Source organism: Oncorhynchus tshawytscha, linkage group LG08 (assembly GCF_018296145.1).
Source record: "Oncorhynchus tshawytscha isolate Ot180627B linkage group LG08, Otsh_v2.0, whole genome shotgun sequence".
Lineage (NCBI taxonomy): Eukaryota > Metazoa > Chordata > Actinopteri > Salmoniformes > Salmonidae > Oncorhynchus > Oncorhynchus tshawytscha.
Genome location: NC_056436.1, coordinates 78,299,486 through 78,317,663, shown reverse-complemented (window position 1 = coordinate 78,317,663; position 18,178 = coordinate 78,299,486). Strand labels below are relative to the sequence as shown.

Below are 18,178 nucleotides of genomic sequence, written 5' to 3'. Positions count from 1 at the left end.
ATGTGTTTGTGTCTGCAGTGTGTGTGTGTGTCTGCAGTATGTGTGTGACATTTGTTTGTAAGGAGTGTGTTTTTCAGGCCTGATATGACTGATAGGATACAGTAAGCGCTGTAAAAAAAATATATATATTTTGATTCAAAGTAGAATTGTAAGAAAACCAGCTGCAATAGGATTGTGAGTTTGTTCAACAAAAATGTTCTTGAACAAAACTCACAATCCTATTGTAGCTGGCTGCCTGACGTTGAAACAACATTGTCTTTTAGTTTTTTAAAGTGTTATGAAATCTGAGGCCTACTACGCTGGGAGACAAGATCCCTCTCTAAGGAAAATACAGTTATCTTCTGTGGGAAGTAGGCCATTGAACAGCTCAGTTACAAGAGCAGACTCCCAGTTAGTGAATTCATCTTAAAATAGTTTAATATTTAACCATTATTTAACTAGGCAAGTCAGTTAAGAACAAATTCTTATTTTACAATGACGGCCCAAACCTTCCACTAACCTGGATGACGCAGGGGGCCAATTGTGCGCCGCACTATGAGACTACCGATCACGGCCGTTTGTGATACAGCCCGGGATCGAACCAGGATCTGTAGTGACGCCTCGCACCACTCATGAGCACATATAGTTAGGTGGGACAAACAGTTTCAGTCATAGTAAGTACATTTTTCCGGAAAATAAGTTATGTTGTAAAATAGCATTATGAATTTATGTAGCCTGTCTTAACAGATACCATATAATTGTTAGTCATCTTATGACAGCTGACATGTTGCTGTCATGTGACACAAACAGAACAAAGGATGTGCCATAGCTCTCAATCGCTGTTTCTAAACATATTACAGGAGTGTCTGTGGGTCAGAAAAACACGGACAACTCACTATTGTTGTGTTATTGCACTGGAGGAAGAGTGTACACGTCTGTTTTGACTGTGAGATATGACGAACGAGCAACAACACTCAGTCTCTCTACAACTTTATTAAAAATATATTTAAATATACTTTACAGTCATAATTGTAACGGTCAAATAAGTAACTGATAGATGAAGAACACGGTGTTATAAACAGACAGTAATAACACGGTAGAGAATGCACTTTACCCTACACGAGTCACAACTTGGACACGCGCCAGCCTTTCCCTCCCCGAGGTCACAACGAATGAGCAAAACGCAGAGGCGTAAGAAGGGATTTGTTGTTCATGTACTGTAGTCTCCCGTAGTTCAGCTCGGGGAGGTTATAGGTGGTGGCCCGACATAACGACATAACAGGAGTCTCTGGTTACACGGTTACGTTAAGATTTAACGTAGTTGCGTCTACTCTCACCACGGGAAAAAAATGTAGTAGCTCCTCGTGCTTTAGGCCTACAGTGAAAACCGGAGACCTCGAGAGCACGTCTTTTTTTGGAACTGTCCGCGCCTGGGAAGAAATCAAAACAACAATGCAGAGTGCCACCAATATATCAGATACAGCCAAGGAGCTATGTGACGCGGTGTCAGTGTCTTTGGGTTTGAGTTCGCAGTTAAACGAGATAGTGGATAATGGACGGAGCGGCCCTGCCTTCTCTGCAGACTGCGGCCCAAATCATGGAAACCATTTTTCAGTCTCCGAGGAGTCTTCTCCAGAGTTTGGAGCTGGCGCAAGTATGACCTCAGAGTTAACCACCCAGATGCAGAGGAAAACGAGAATTAAATCAAATGATCTCGGGCCATCGTTCGAAGTACATCAAGACATTTGTGGACAAAATTATGTCGGTTTTTTACAGACCCTCGAGCGCGAAAGGGACAGCGCATGGAAGGTGACGAGGCCTATGCACGAGTTGGAAATGGCCCGAGGTCTCCGTAAAAACTCGGACATGTTCGTGAATTTGGATAACGCTATTGCGCTCTCGGTGCCCTCTCAGTTTGACGAACTGTTACCTTTAAGTTCTCCATTCCGTAAAGACGCCCCAACCCAGTTATTTGGTAGGGAATTTACGGATCAATCGACCGTCAATGGCCTCATCAAAAGCAGCCTTAACAAAACCGAACAAGGACACGAGGGACCCTGTCCGGTGGCGGGTGGATCTTGGTTCTGTAAATATTTGGACAACGGAAATTGCATGTCTTGTGGAGCACGTAAAGCCTGTCCCCCTGGGGTTAACTATCAGGACTATGACCCTGGGATGCCACAAGAGGGTCATGTCCAGGAGCAAAGTTACCAAAGTGTGATGCATGAAAGCGGTCTTCAACAAGTGTATCACTCCGCTATCAAGAAGGAGAGTTCTGGATGGATGAGTGCTGACTCCAGACTGAGGTAGATATACTCTTTATAAGACATATTATTTCAATTGTTTCTTTGTTTGTTTTCACGTAAGACCAAGCGGACCAGAGGCAAATTAATGAAGCTTCTCTAACTATGTAATCATAACAAAACAACAGTAATATCAGATGTTATAATATGTCAAATTCAATGAAGCAAAAAGGCACGAGGGGGTGTGGTATGTGGCCATATCTGGTTAGAGTGTTGGATTTCTAACTGAACGGTTGCAAGATAGAATCCCCGAGCTGACAAGGTAAAAATCTGTCTTTCTGCCCCTGAACGAGGTAGTTAACCCACCGTTCCTTGGCTGTCATTGAAAATAAGAATTTGTTCTTAACTGACTTGCCTAGTTAAATAAATATACCACAAACTCCTGAGCAGTCAAAAAATAAACGTTTTGTCATACCCATGGTATACTGTCTGATACCATGCCTGTCAGCCAATCAGCATTCAGAGCTCGAACCACCCAGGTTATAATAGCATTTATGCTATCTGTTATAATGATCTAATTCCCTGCACCAGCTGCCACAGAGACTCACGACAATATCCCCATGCTGGAGAGGGCAGACTGCAAGTGATAGGTTATAGCCACTGTCCCTTTCAGCATGGCCAGTCTCGTGACTACGACCCAGCAGTGTGTCTGTCTCTGACACCACTGTTTACCTTCCTAACCAGTGTTTATTTCATGAGTATTAGAGTAATAGGCTTCCAGCTGACTTTACGCTGGCCTTCAACTAACCAGGTGTAATGTATTTAGTCTCAATCAACAAGGCCCAGTAGGACATAAGGCAACACTCACTAAAAGATGCACTGTGCAGAAATCGCTCAGACATTTCCTGGTTGCTAAAATTCTAATAGTTAAATTCTAATTTCAGTTAATGTGATAAAACAAGCAAGTATAGCGTAGAAAATCATTGTGTCATCTAAACCGCTGTGAAATATGTTTTCCATAACCAGAAATATTGTATTTTCAATTGTTTGAAGCTGTTGTACAAAACCGAAAGTAAAACGCACAAAAACAAAACTTAAGCACGGGAAGCATAGAAATAGCGCACATAGAACAGAACTACCGCTTCTTAGACTGGCTTTCAATGATAATGACAGATCTATAACTCACATTTCTATGTGAATTTGGTCAGGTCGCCCAAAGAGTTCTATATTACAGCTTTCATAATGATATCACACTTATTGCCAAGGCTGTGGTGTGGTGAGTCAGTCAAAGATCTAGTAGCGGATACTGATCAAGTTGAATTCATTCACATTCAAGGACCATTTCATTTATAGAAAGGCTATCCAAGGTCAAACCAACTTTGACACAGTCGCACACCAGCTTACTGACAGTAATTGGCTAAATAATTTGTCTACCTCTTTCCACCTGCAAACACACACGAGGTACCCACATCAAACCACACCCCGAAACCAACTCACGTTTGAATTCAGTCATGGCCCCTAACATTTATTAATGAACCAAATTTAAAACGAGGCCAATTCAGGAAGCGCAGTCGCCCTTTAAACGGGTAGCTGGCTAATTTAAAATGTAAAGTTTGTCAGACTTGTTATACCTCAAAAGTAGTGTAATGTTGATCTGAGCCCGTAGTCCACACCGTCTGGTTAACAGATTCTGCTGCTACCTGAATTAGGAAGAATCTGCATGACTCAATCCCACATCAATAGGCAAGTATGTGCAGATCGGCAGGTATAGGCAGGTAGGTGTATTTCAGATGTGAGGGTGTAGCTGTAAGATCTGAAATAGTGTTAGGTGTGTGTTGTGTGATTTCAGGTGAATGTGTGTGTATGTGTATATGTGTGTACGTGTGTGTGTGTGTGTGTGTGTGTGTGTGTGTGTGTGTGTGTGTGTATGTATGTACGTCTGTGTGTGTGTGTCTGTGTCTGTGTGTGTGTGTGGTTATGAAGTGTAGCTGTAAGATCTAAAAGAGTGTTACCCACATGTTGTGTGTGTTTACAGTAGAGGTCGACCGATTAATCGGAATGGTCGATTAAGGCCGATTTCAAGTTTTCATAACAATCGGCAATCGATATTTTTGGACACCGATTTGGCCGATTTAAAAAATATATATTTTTTTTTACACCTTTATTTAATCTTTATTTAACTAGGCAAGTCAGTTAAGAACATATTCTTATTTTCAATGATGGCCTAGGAACGGTGGGTTAACTGCCTTGTTCAGGGGCAGAACGACAGATTTTTACCTTGTCAGCTCGGGGGATTCAATCTTGCAACCTTACAGTTAACTAGTCTAACGCTCAAACCACCTCCCTCTCATTGCACTCCACGAGGAGCCTGCCTGTTACGCGAATGCAGTAAGCCAAGGTAAGTTGCTAGCTAGCATTAAACGTATCTTATAAAAATCAATCAATCATAATCACTAGTTAACTACACATGGTTGATGATATTACTAGTTTATCTAGCGTGTCCTGCATTGCATATAATCGATGCGGTGCGTATTCGAGAAAAAGGACTGTCGTTGCTCCAATGTGTACCTAACCATAAACATCAATGCCTTTCTTAAAATCAATACACAGAAGTATATATTTTTAGACCTGCATATTTAGCTAAAATAAATCCAGGTTAGCAGGCAATATTAACCAGGTGAAATTGTGTCACTTCTCTTGCGTTCATTACACGCAGAGTCAGTGTATATGCAACATTTACTGCCACCTAATTTGCCAGAATTTTACGTAATTATGACATAACATTGAAGGTTGTGCAATGTAACATGAATATTTAGACTTATGGATGCCACCCGTTAGATAAAATACGGAACGGTTCCGTATTTCACTGAAAGAATAAACGTCTTGTTTTCGAGATGATAGTTTCCGGAATCGACCATATTAATGACCTAAGGCTCGTATTTCTGTGTGTTATTATGTTATAATTAAGTCTATGATTTGATAGAGCAGTCTGACTGAGCAATGGTAGGCACCAGCAGGCTCATAAGCATTCATTCAATCAGCACTTTCGTGCGTTTTGACAGCAGCTCTTCGCAATGCTTCAAGCATTGAGCTATTTATGACTTCAAGCCTATCAACACCCGAGATTAGACTGGTGTAACCGATGTGAAATGGCTAGCTAGTTAGCGGGGTGCGCGCTAATAGCGTTTCAAACGTCACTCGCTCTGAGACTTGGAGTAGTTGTTCCCCTTGCTCTGCATGGGTAACGCTGCTTCGAGGGTGGCTGTTGTCGATGTGTTCCTGGTTCGAGCCCAGGTAGCGGCGAGGAGAGGGATGGAAGCTATACTGTTACACTGGCAATACTAAAGTGCCTATAAGAACATCCAATTGTCAAAGGTATATGAAATACAAATCGTATAGAGAGAAATAGTCCTATAATTCCTATAATAACTACAACCTAAAACTTCTTACTTGGGAATATTGAAGACTCATGTTAAAAGGAACCACCAGCTTTCATATGTTCTCATGTTCTGAGCAAGGAACTGAAACGTTAGCTTTTTTACATGACACATATTGCATTTTTACTTTCTTCTCCAACACTTTGTTTTTGCATTATTTAAACCAAATTGAACATGTTTCATGATTTATTTGAGGCTAAATTGAATTTATTATTTTAACTTATATATTAAGTTAAAATAAGTGTTCATTCAGTATTGTTGTAATTGTCATTATTACAAATACATTGTAAAAATCGTCCGATTAATCGGTATCGGCCTTTTTTGTCCTCCAATAATCGGCATCGGTGTTGAAAAATCATAATCGGTCGCCCTCTAATATGTTGCCAGTGAGAGTGTATCTGTAAGATCTGAAAGAGCGTTAGGTGTTTACAGATGCGTGTGTGTTTCAGATGTGAGGATATGTTGCCAGTGTACTTCTCTGACCGGAGGGTGTGTAAGGTATGTGGAGACGAGGCGTCAGGCTGTCACTATGGAGCTGTTACCTGTGGGAGCTGCAAGGTGTTCTTCAAGAGGGCTGCAGAGGGTGAGCCATACACACACCCATATCACTTTGTTTACATTCATTTTACTAGGCAAGTCAGTTAATTAAGAACAAATTCTTAATTATAATGACGGCCTACCCACGGGCAAACCCTCACCACGACCCTGGGCCAATTGTGTGCCGCCTTATGGGACTCCCAATCACAGCATGTTGTGATACAGCCTGGAATCGAACAACGGTCTTTAGTGACAACTCTGGCACTGAGATGCAGTGCCTTAGACCGCTGCACCACTCGGGAGCCCCACACACATACAGGAAATGGGATATCCAACTCCCCTGTAGCGGCCTTGTTTGTTTTTGTGTCCCCAGGTAAGCAGAATCACCTGTGCGCCAGCCGTAACGACTGCACCATCGACAAGCTGAGGAGGAAGAACTGTCCTTCCTGTCGTCTCAGCAGATGCTTCCGGTCTGGAATGAGCCTCAAAGGTTACAACTTTTACCATAACATACATGGCCGTTAAATGGAGAGAGGGAGAGAAAGAGATCATGAAAAAGAAGGGGGAGGAGAGGGGAGCAGAGAATAAGAGGGGAGGAAGGCTAGACACACCTACTTGTATTTTGATTACAGGGTCTTTGAAGAAGCAGGAATCATGACTAGGTCTTTAGGTAGGTTTTAATTGACCATGTGTTTTACTCCCTATCCAGTGACTTTCATTGGTAAATTCAGCTGCTTTTCAGGCTGTTTTTCAGGCTGCTTTGGGGAGTTTTGACAGCATGTAGCTACTTTTCCCAACTCAATTCTGCCACATACAAGAGTGGGAGAAGCGGTCTGTGCAACAGAAGTCACAGCAATGGGGCATGCACAGGCAGAGAAGCACCAAGGGAGGGGGTGTGCGGTGAGAGAGGAGGGGAAAACGTTATGTCGGGGAGTGCAGCTGTGTAGCAGCAAGTCAAAATGGTGCTGTGATGTCGTCGTGGCAACAGCAAAAACGTCATCTAGAGAGAAATCAAGGGGCCAATAGCAGATATCACTGAACAATAGTTGGCAACACTGTTTGCAACATTGTGTAGTGATTTCAGATGTGGCACCACAGGTCCCAATTTGGGGGGGGGTTATTTTCCTGGGACTCAGAGTTTTCTTGATCTGGTAGTAGGCTAACCAAAAGGTTACTACACAGAATACTCAAATGGCGGCGACGTAGCATAGTGTCGCAATGTTGTTTTTTGTTATGAAAGGGGAGGCTCCTTGCAGTGCGCACTGACATTCGACGTACCCTTCCCGTGGGGGCAGTGTTGTGTAGGCAATGATGTTTGCTTGATTCCTCATCTGATCAACAGTATAGGCTATAGGCTATGCATCAAAGAAGCCTATTTTGAATTGATAAGCAAATATAATCTGAGCTACTGTTCAAACAACATTGTAGCCTTGTTAGAATCTACCCAAAAAGGTATTTTGTTTAGCAGTAATAACTTGTGATTACAGGCTATTGTGAAATGGTAGAAACTGCTGTAGGCTGATGTGGGAATACATACACAAGCAGCATATTTAACTGGAATAATGTTTTAGGTTACACCGACAAGTAGAAGAATATTACCTGGGTATATTTTATTTTGTATTATTTATCATTCAGTTTTTTTATATGCAAAAATAGAATCCTACTCCACCCACGTACACGCCAAAAATAGAATCCTACTCCACCCACGTACACGCAAGTAGATGAACAGAGTTTAGCTTGTAGTAACCTTAACCAACTCCCAGATCCCTAGTTGTAGTAATAAATCAGCTGTAAGGTCATTCAAAAAAACTCCTGGAAAAACTCCTGGCCCTAGGAAGGATGAAACTCCTTTACACATAGAGAACAACTGGGATTGGACAGAGACTAGCAGGGCTGACCTGGCTGTGTATGGTGTTGTGTGGCCTTTACATCTGTAATGGAATAGATACTCATACAGTGTGTCATCACTATTGTGTTAATTGCTTAGTTCAAGCCAATCATTTTGGATTAAAAAGGCCTAGGTAGCCTAGCTACACGAAGTTTGATCACATTCACATTTTCTCAGGACACAAATAAATTGGCCTATTTTAGGCTAGAAATGCAAAGCTTAGGCTATAAAAACATGTACGTTTCCCCTGGCTCAGATGGGATCAGAGCATTTTTCATAATTATCATTATGTTGTTTTAGAAGATATTATGCATTTTACCACAAATTCCACAATTCCATCACTGCAACAATCCCAAAAAAGTAGTAAACAAATCAATTGCCAATATTTCTTACATTGCTTCCCGAATGAAAATGCCTGATTTAAAAAAAAAAATGCACTGAAAATAAAAATATACAAAATTAAATTATACAATTATAATTAAATTAAATTGGACTTTTTCTAAATTTGAGCTTGTTAACCATTCCAGTAATGAAAAGGCCAAATGGGGTAAAGGAGTTGTTTGAGAATAAGAACCTCATTCTGAAGGCATATAAGTAGATAAATTAAATCCTACTACTCCTCTAGATATGCATCATGGGTGGATTAAACTTTATGGAGTTTCTACAAGAAGTTGAAAAAGTGTTACGGTAATGATTTACACTTAATAAATATTATAGTTTAATGTAAACTTCAACTAGTATAACATTTTTAGGATTTATGGATAGGGTTGCACATTTTGGGGAATATTCAGAGGTGGAAACTTTCCATGGGAATGAACGGGGATATATGGGAATTAATTGAAATATATGCAAATTAATGGTAATACCATTTAAATGTAGATGTTTTTTGCATTGGATATATTTACCATATCATATGGAGACAGAAACATAAACCTTTTACCTTATCTAAGTAGACATAATTGCAAATGATTAAGTCCTTCCAATAGAAATAAAAAAAACAATTTAGTTTCTCATTGAACTTTAATTAAATGAGTTGACTCTTCACATGGGATGATTTCACTGAACAACAAAATAAAGGGAATAATGAATGATCCCCAATGATTCATTGCATCACACAAAAACATTTTCAACATACATCTGTAAAATGATTGTCTAGAAATTAAAGCTTTTGTTGTCTTCCTCTCAGCCTTCCATGTCTTCTCCCTGGACCTCCTCAATGTCCACCTCTTGAACATCATACTCTGAGGCCTCATCTTCAGTGTCAGGGAGTGACAGTTATGCTAGCAAAATGCATAGCACTCAGAATTAAAAGGGTTTTACCAGGTATTGTTCATCCTGATCAGACAGGTTTTTTACATGGACGATACATTGGAGATAATATACGACAACTACTAGAAATAATAGAACATCAAGAAACATCTAAGAGGCCAGGCCTGGTATTTATAGTGGATTTTGAAAGGGCATTTGATAAAGTAAGACTGGATTTTATTTATAAATGCCTGGATTTTTTTCCAATTTTGGTAATTCTCTTATAAAAATGGGTACAAATAATGTATAGCAACCCCAGGTGTAAAATAGTAAATAACGGCTACTTCTCAGAGAGTTTTGAATTGTCAAGAGGTTAAACAAGGGTGTCCGAGGTCACCTTATCTATTCGTTATGGCCATCGAAATGCTAGCTTTTAAAATCAGATCCAATAACAACATTAGAGGAATAGAAATCCAAGGCTTAAAAACAATGGTGTCCATGTATGCCGATGACTCAAGTTTTGCATTAAGTCCGCAAGCTAGATCCCTGCAATGTCTCATTAAACATCTAGATAACTTTTCTGGACTCTCTGGACTAAAACCTAATTATGATAAGTGTACAATATTACGTATTGGATACTTTTTGGATACTTAAAAAATACAACTTTTACATTACCCTGCAGCTTACCTATAAAATGGGCTGATGGTGAAGTAGACATACTCGGTATTCACATCACAAAATATATAAATATGCTCTCCACAATGAATTTCAATAGAAAACTTGTAAAAATAGACAAGATCCTGCAACCAGGTAAATACCTGTCTATTAATGGAAAAATTGTCCTGATTAACTCCTTAGTCATATCTCAGTTTACTCACTTACTTATGGCGCTGCCTACTGCTGATGATTCGTTTTTCAAATCATATGAGCAAAAAATATTTTGCTTTATCTGGGAAGCTAAACCAGAGAAGATAAAACAAGCCTATCTATATAATGAATATGAATTGGGTGGGTTGAGATGATTAAATATAAAAGCACTAAACCTCTCTCTAAAAGCTTCACTCATTCAAAAGTTTTATTTGAACCCTAAATGGTTCTTAAGTAGGTTAATAAGGAAAGCTCATCCATTGTTTAAAATGGCCTTTTTGCCTTTGTGCAGATTGCCATGTCTCATTTTCGATTAATTGAAAGTGATACTTTTTTCAAAGTATCTGTCTTTTTCAAACAAGCATTGCAGAGCTGGCTACAATTACAACGTCATCCCCCTGAAACGATAGAACAAATATTACAACAAATATTATGGCTGAACTCAAATGTGCTGGTTAATAAAATACCTGTATTTATGGGAAAGATGTTTGAAAAGGGTATTTTGTTCTTAAATGATATTGTAAATTGTAATGGTATAGTTATGTCCTTCATGGAGTTATCAGAATTGTAAGGGAAGGCCTGCTCATTCCAAGAGTACAACCAATTGATTACAGCATTGCCCCAAAAATGGAGGAGGCGGGTGGTAGCGGGAGGAGGCAGGGAACTGGTCTGTCTGCCCAATATAAAGGATCAAAACTGGAGGAGGCAGGTGGTAGCGGGAGGAGGTAGGGAAATGGTCTGTCTGCCCAATATAAAGGATCAAAACTGGCAGAGGAATAAAATAGCATAAATAGGAAAGTATACCAATTTAATTTGAGGACCAGGATGTTGACAACTGTGTCATACAGATTGCAAAATAGTTGGGAAGATATTTTTTTATGTACCGATTCCATGGTACAGGGTGTATGAGTTGATATATAAAACAACGCAAGATTCAAGACCTCGTGTTTCTCAGCTAAAATTATTATATAGAATTCTTGCCACCAACAAAATGTTGAATATTTGGGGCATAAAATCATCGAAGCTCTGCAGATTTTGTTGTGAGGATACAGAATCAATAGACCATTTATTTTGGTATTGCCCTCAGGTAGCCTGTTTCTGGTCTGAAGTTCAGGAATGTCTGAAAATGAATAGCATTGATCAAAAATTGACCCTACAAATAGTACTGTTAGGAGATCTGGAGAGACCGGGTCAGTCAATTACTAATATACTTATACTCTTAGTAAAAGTATTTATCTTCAACACGCAATCTGTAGATTCAATTAGATAGATTGAAATTGTATGTTAAATATCATAGCATAGTTGAAAGATATGTGTTGCGGTAAAACACGAAGTGGGTGGCCAGCAGAGATAGATGGGATCGTCTGAGGGAAGCTGAGGGTTGGTATGTGGAATTGGAGACAAGTGGGAGTGGAGTTGCTGTGTGTGAGAGAGAATCATGGTCAAAGATAAAGGGGGGGGGGTCTAAATAAAACATAATAAAAGTACATTTGAATGACACTAAGTGGCAGTGTTTTTACAACTAATGCAGGTTTGCCAGAGGCTGATGCCGTACAGGTGTTTGTACACATGCATATACACACACTCTCATTCAAATAAACACATACAAGAACACACACATACATGTAATAGTACCAGACATGCACACAAATGTATACAGTTGGCATTGCTGTTATGATTTCAGTTGTCCTTTATGTCCTTTGTTTTAAATGTATAATTATATATATTTTTTTTTGCATTGTTGTTTGCTGTTTTCTTCTGTCTTTTCCTTTTTTCTCTTTAGTTGATTCTCTTGGTTGTTGGTGCATTGGGGGTTCTTGGGGTTGGTGCATTGGGGGTTCTTGGGGTTGGTGCATTGGGGGTTCTTGGGGTTGGTGCATTGGGGGTTCTTGGGGTTGGTGCATTGTGGTGGGGGGTTCTTGGGGTTGGTGCATTGGGGGTTCTTGGGGTTGGTGCATTGGGGGGGGGTTCTTGGGGGGGGTTGGTGCATTGGGGGTTCTTGGGGTTGGTGCATTGGGGGTTCTTGGGGTTGGTGCATTGGGGGTTCTTGGGGTTGGTGCATTGGGGGTTCTTGGGGTTGGTGCATTGGGGGTTCTTGGGGTTGGTGCATTGGGGGTTCTTGGGGTTGGTGCATTGGGGGTTCTTGGGGTTGGTGCATTGGGGGGGGGTTCTTGGGGTTGGTGCATTGGGGGTTCTTGGGGTTGGTGCATTGGGGGTTCTTGGGGTTGGTGCATTGGGGGGGGTTCTTGGGGTTGGTGCATTGGGGGTTCTTGGGGTTGGTGCATTGGGGGTTCTTGGGGTTGGTGCATTGGGGGTTCTTGGGGTTGGTGCATTGGGGGTTCTTGGGGTTGGTGCATTGGGGGTTCTTGGGGTTGGTGCATTGGGGGTTCTTGGGGGTTGGTGCATTGGGGGTTCTTGGGGTTGGTGCATTGGGGGTTCTTGGGGTTGGTGCATTGGGGGTTCTTGGGGTTGGTGCATTGGGGGGTTCTTGGGGTTGGTGCATTGGGGTTGGTGCATTGGTGCATTGGGGGTTCTTGCATTGGGGGTTTGGTGCATTGGGGGTTCTTGGGGTTGGTGCATTGGGGGGGGTTCATTGGGGGGGGTTGGGGGTTGCATTGGGGGTTCTTGGGGTTGGTGCATTGGGGGTTCTTGGGGTTGGTGCATTGGGGGTTCTTGGGGGTGGGGAATGGAATTAGTTGTATTTTTATTTAATTTTTTTCTGGGGGAGACTGTGGGAGGGGTCTTGAATGGTTGAGGGACAGCTATTGGGGAACTGTGGGGGGATCTTGGAGGGTTTGGGTTTCACAAGATTTTGATCATGAAAAAGGAAACTATGACATATATTTTATATCACTCATGCACACGCACCCTCACACGTAATACATTAGTGTTACCCCTTCCTTGTGTTTTTTTGTAATAAATAATAATAAATAAAAAAATAAGGACAACAGTTTTCAGCTGTGCAAACATAATTGCAAAAGGGTTTTCTAATGATCAATTAGCCTTTTAAAATGATACATTTGGATTAGCTAACACAACATGCCATTGGAACACAGGAGGAATGGTTGCTGATAATGGGCCTCTGTGCGCCTATGTAGATTTTCCATAAAGAATCTGCCGTTTCCAGCTACAATACTCATTTACAACATTAACAATGTCTAAACTGTATTTTCGATACATTTTATGTTATTTTAATGGACAAAAAATGAGCTTTTCTATAAAAAACATGGACATTTGTAAGTGACCCCAAACTGTTGAAAGGTAGTGTATATTAACCCCTCCCAGTATTGTAATCCAAACTTACCAGAAAGCATGTATGTTGTATAAAATATATTCACCCCTCCCAGTACTGTAATCCAAACTTACCAGAAAGCATGTAGTCCCTGGCTCAGACTGTGTAGTCGTGTGGGCTCAATAGCATCTCATTAGTGTGCAAGATCTTGAGAATCAGCCGTACATGTGATGGGAGTGTGCACTGCACATGTGATGGAAGAATACACTGTGCATGCAGAGGGTTGCAATTCCATTGAATTGGGGATAGTTTAACCAAAATATGCCACTAGACCTAGAATTGTGTATCCCACAAAAAAGGTTCACTGTTATAAGCTCACTTTTTTGATGACTTTAAGAAATTCCCAGGCTTAACTTCCCATGGAAAATTTCTGGAAATTTACCGGGAAGTTTCCAACCCTTTGCAACTCTATTTATGGACAAACTGCAGTGACATATTTTGTGTTTTATTCATATCAGTTAGGTTTTTCAAAAGTACAATTTTATAAAATGACCCAATAATTTAATCCAGACGCATTGCGGTAATGAGAATATGGAAAAATATTTATTAAAAACTAGACATCTTAGTCCTCAGAATGATAGTTGATTTTTGCAGATGCATCATGGTTTTGTAATTCAATTTGCTACAGACATGTTTAAAACTGATTCCATGACAATCACCCACCTGCAGCTGTGGTTGTTATCAGTAGGCTAAAGTTGATCAGATTAATTGTGCATGTTGACAAATCAAGAGGCATTCAAATGTTATTTTTGGGTGGCAGGTATGGGCTTCCATATAAAACAGCTCATTGCAGCGGAGTCACTAATACCCATGTTTTCAGTCACAATTTGCCAATGTACAATGTAATGGTAATGTAATGTAATTACAATGTAATGGTAATGTAATGTAATTACAATGTAATGGTAATGTAATGTAATTACAATGTAATGGTAATGTCATGTAATTACAATGTAATGGTAATGTAATGTAATTACAATGTAATGGTAATGTAATGTAATTACAATGTAATGGTAATGTAATGTAATTACAATGTAATGGTAATGTAATGTAATTACAATGTAATGTAATTACAATGTAATGGTAATGTAATGTAATTACAATGTAATGGTTTGCATGATATTGATACAAATTAAGCCTGGTTAGTTGTAAAGTAGGCCCTTGTACTTTTATATGTGTATGAGAGGGTTAATCCTTCACTTTTTACATGTTTACAGTACTTAAAAAAAAATATGCTGTTATAGCAACTCTGGACTTTTGTCTTGAAGCTAAAATGTAATGTGTTCTCAGTTTGGCCAGACGGCCAGCTATAGAAAGAGTCTTGGTGGTTCCAAACGTTTTGCATTTAAGAATGTTGGAGGCCACTGTGTTGTTGGGGACCGTCAATGCTGCAGAAATGTTTTGGTACCCTTCCCCAGGTCTGTGCCTCGACGCAATCCTGTCCCTGAGCTCTATGGACAATTCCTTTGACCTCATGACTTGGTTTTTTACTCTGACATGCACTGTCAACTGTAGGACCTTATATAGACAGGTGTGTGCTTTTCCAAATCATGTCCAATCAATTACATTTACCACAGGTTGACTCTAATTAAGTTGTAGAAAGATCTCAAGGATGATCAATGGAAACAGGATGAGCACCTGAGCAGAATTTCGAGTCTCATAGCAAAGGGTCTGAATACTTATGTAAATAAGGTATTTCAGCTTTTCTTGAATTTTTAATACATTTGCAAATATTTCTAAAAACCCGTTTTCACTTTGTCATTATGGGGTATTGTGTGTAGAATGTTGAGGGAAAAAATATATTTAATCCATTTTAGAATAAGTAGCATCTGAATGCTTTCCGGTTGTGTTGTACATGCTTGTGAATTGTTGCATTATCAAGTAGTGTAATATTTCGGAAGAGAAGTCTCTTGTCGTTGCTAAATAGTTTGTGCCTTCTCGCTAGTGGCTACTGTGATATTTACGGTCAATTTGAGCTACGGACCAAGAATGTCACATGGCCAGCAGCCACGGCAATGATGTCATGTGAATGGAAAAATAGCTTTCTTTTTCTCCACCCCGCTCCTCAGACTCCTTTATATCTCCTAGTGGTAATGGGGCCTTTCTCTCTGTCCTACTTCTGTGTGTGGTGCATTTCAGGCCGCAAGCTGAGGGGAGCTGGCCCGCTGAAAGGAGGAGTGGAGGGGGGAACACAGGCACCCGGCAAAGAGAGGACTGGAGAGAGGGGAGGAGAGAGGCCTGGAGAGAGGGGAGGAGAGAGGACTGGAGAGAGGACTGGGGGATTACAGTTATCCACCGTTTCCCCACAGGCTAAATGTGAGGATCAATATTGCCATATGTAAAATATTTTTCTTAACCAGAATGCTATTTTTTGAAGTGAGCCCTGACTAAGAAAGCAGTTACAACTCAGAATTTACCCCAACCCTGGATGAAAGGCAGCACATATTCAGTCTCAACTGGTTTAATTTTGTCTCTCATCTCATGTCTCAATTCACCTTGCCTTGTTTCATCTCATATCCCTCTCTACAGGCTGTGCTGCGTCGCAGGCTCCCGCTCTTGGCCCCTCCCCCAGTCTACGCCCCTCCCTCCTCAACATTTTGAGTTCCATTGAGCCAGGAATGGTCAACGCAGGCCATGACACCTCCCAGCCAGACTGTTTCGCCTCCCTACTGTCCAGCCTCAACGAGCTGGGAGAGAGACAACTGGTGTCTGTGGTGAACTGGGCTAAAGCCATGCCAGGTAAACCATTCTTCATGTATACTACTGTCACCTAACCACTACCCGTTACTAACCCACTAACCATGTATCCTACTGTTACCTAACCACTACATGTTACTAACCCTGTATCCTACTGTTACCTAACCACTACATGTTACTAACCCTGTATCCTACTGTTACCTAACCACTACATGTTACCAACCCTGTGTCCTACTGTTACCTAACCACTACATGTTACCAACCCTGTATCCTACTGTTACCTAACCACTACATGTTACCAACCCTGTATCCTACTGTTACCTAACCACTACATGTTACTAACCCTGTATCCTACTGTTACCTAACCACTACATGTTACCAACCCTGTATCCTACTGTTACCTAACCACTACATGTTACCAACCCTGTATCCTACTGTTACCTAACCACTACATGTTACCAACCCACCAACCCTGTATCCTACTGTTACCTAACCACTACATGTTACTAACCCTGTATCCTACTGTTACCTAACCACTACATGTTACCAACCCTGTATCCTACTGTTACCTAACCACATGTTACATGTACCAACCCACATGTTAACCCTGTATCCTACTGTTACCTAACCACTACATGTTACTAACCCTGTATCCTACTGTTACCTAACCACTACATGTTACTAACCCTGTATCCTACTGTTACCTAACCACTACATGTTACCAACCCTGTATCCTACTGTTACCTAACCACTACATGTTACCAACCCTGTATCCTACTGTTACCTAACCACTACATGTTACCAACCCTGTAACCCTGTATCCTACTGTTACCTAACCCTGTATCCTACATGTTACCAACCCCATGTTATCCTACTGTTACCTAACCACTACATGTTACCAACCCTGTATCCTACTGTTACCTAACCACTACATGTTACCAACCCTGTATCCTACTGTTACCTAACCACTACATGTTACCAACCCTGTATCCTACTGTTACCTAACCACTACATGTTACCAACCCACTAACCCTGTATCCTACTGTTACCTAACCACTACATGGTACTAACCCTGTATCCTACTGTTACCTAACCATTCCTGTATCCATGTTACCTAACCCACATGTTACCAACCCTGTATCCTACTGTTACCTAACCACTACATGTTACCAACCCTGTAGCCTACTGTTACCTAACCACTACATGTTACCAACCCTGTATCCTACTGTTACCTAACCACTACACCACTGTATCCTACTGTTACCTAACCCATGTTACCAACCCTGTATCCTACTGTTACCTAACCACTACATGTTACCAACCCTGTATCCTACTGTTACCTAACCACTACATGTTACTAACCCTGTATCCTACTGTTACCTAACCACTACATGTTACCAACCCACTAACCCTGTATCCTACTGTTACCTAACCACTACATGTTACCAACCCTGTATCCTACTGTTACCTAACCACTACATGTTACCAACCCACTAACCCTGTATCCTACTGTTACCTAACCACTACATGTTACCAACCCTGTAGCCTACTGTTACCTAACCACTACATGTTACCAACCCTGTATCCTACTGTTACCTAACCACTACATGTTACCAACCCACTAATCCTGTATCCTACTGTTACCTAACCACTACATGTTACCAACCCACTAATCCTGTATCCTACTGTTACCTAACCACTACATGTTACCAACCCTGTATCCTTCTGTTACCTAACCACTACATGGTACCAACCCACTAATCCTGTATCCTACTGTTACCTAACCACTACATGTTACTAACCCTGTATCCTACTGTTACCGAACCACTACATGTTACTAACCCTGTATTCTACTGTTACCTAACCACTACATGTTACCAACCCTGTATCCTACTGTTACCTAACCACTACATGTTACCAACCCTGTATCCTACTGTTACCTAACCACTACATGTTACCAACCCTGTATCCTACTGTTACCTAACCACTACAT

The 18,178-nt window shown here is 40.8% G+C and overlaps 1 protein-coding gene across 1 annotated transcript in view; it reads left to right on the top strand.

Annotated features, from left to right (window-relative positions):
* The first annotated feature begins 1,130 nt into the window (after positions 1-1,130).
* Positions 1,131-18,178, top strand: part of LOC112239336 (progesterone receptor) — a 28,050-nt gene continuing 11,002 nt past the window's right edge. The window contains exons 1-5 of the mRNA XM_024407814.2: positions 1,131-2,285; positions 6,109-6,242; positions 6,570-6,686; positions 15,628-15,804; positions 16,018-16,227. Of these exons, the coding sequence (XP_024263582.2) occupies positions 1,432-2,285; positions 6,109-6,242; positions 6,570-6,686; positions 15,628-15,804; positions 16,018-16,227 (1,492 nt within the window). The 5' untranslated portion in view covers positions 1,131-1,431. The remainder of the gene's footprint in view (positions 2,286-6,108; positions 6,243-6,569; positions 6,687-15,627; positions 15,805-16,017; positions 16,228-18,178) is intronic.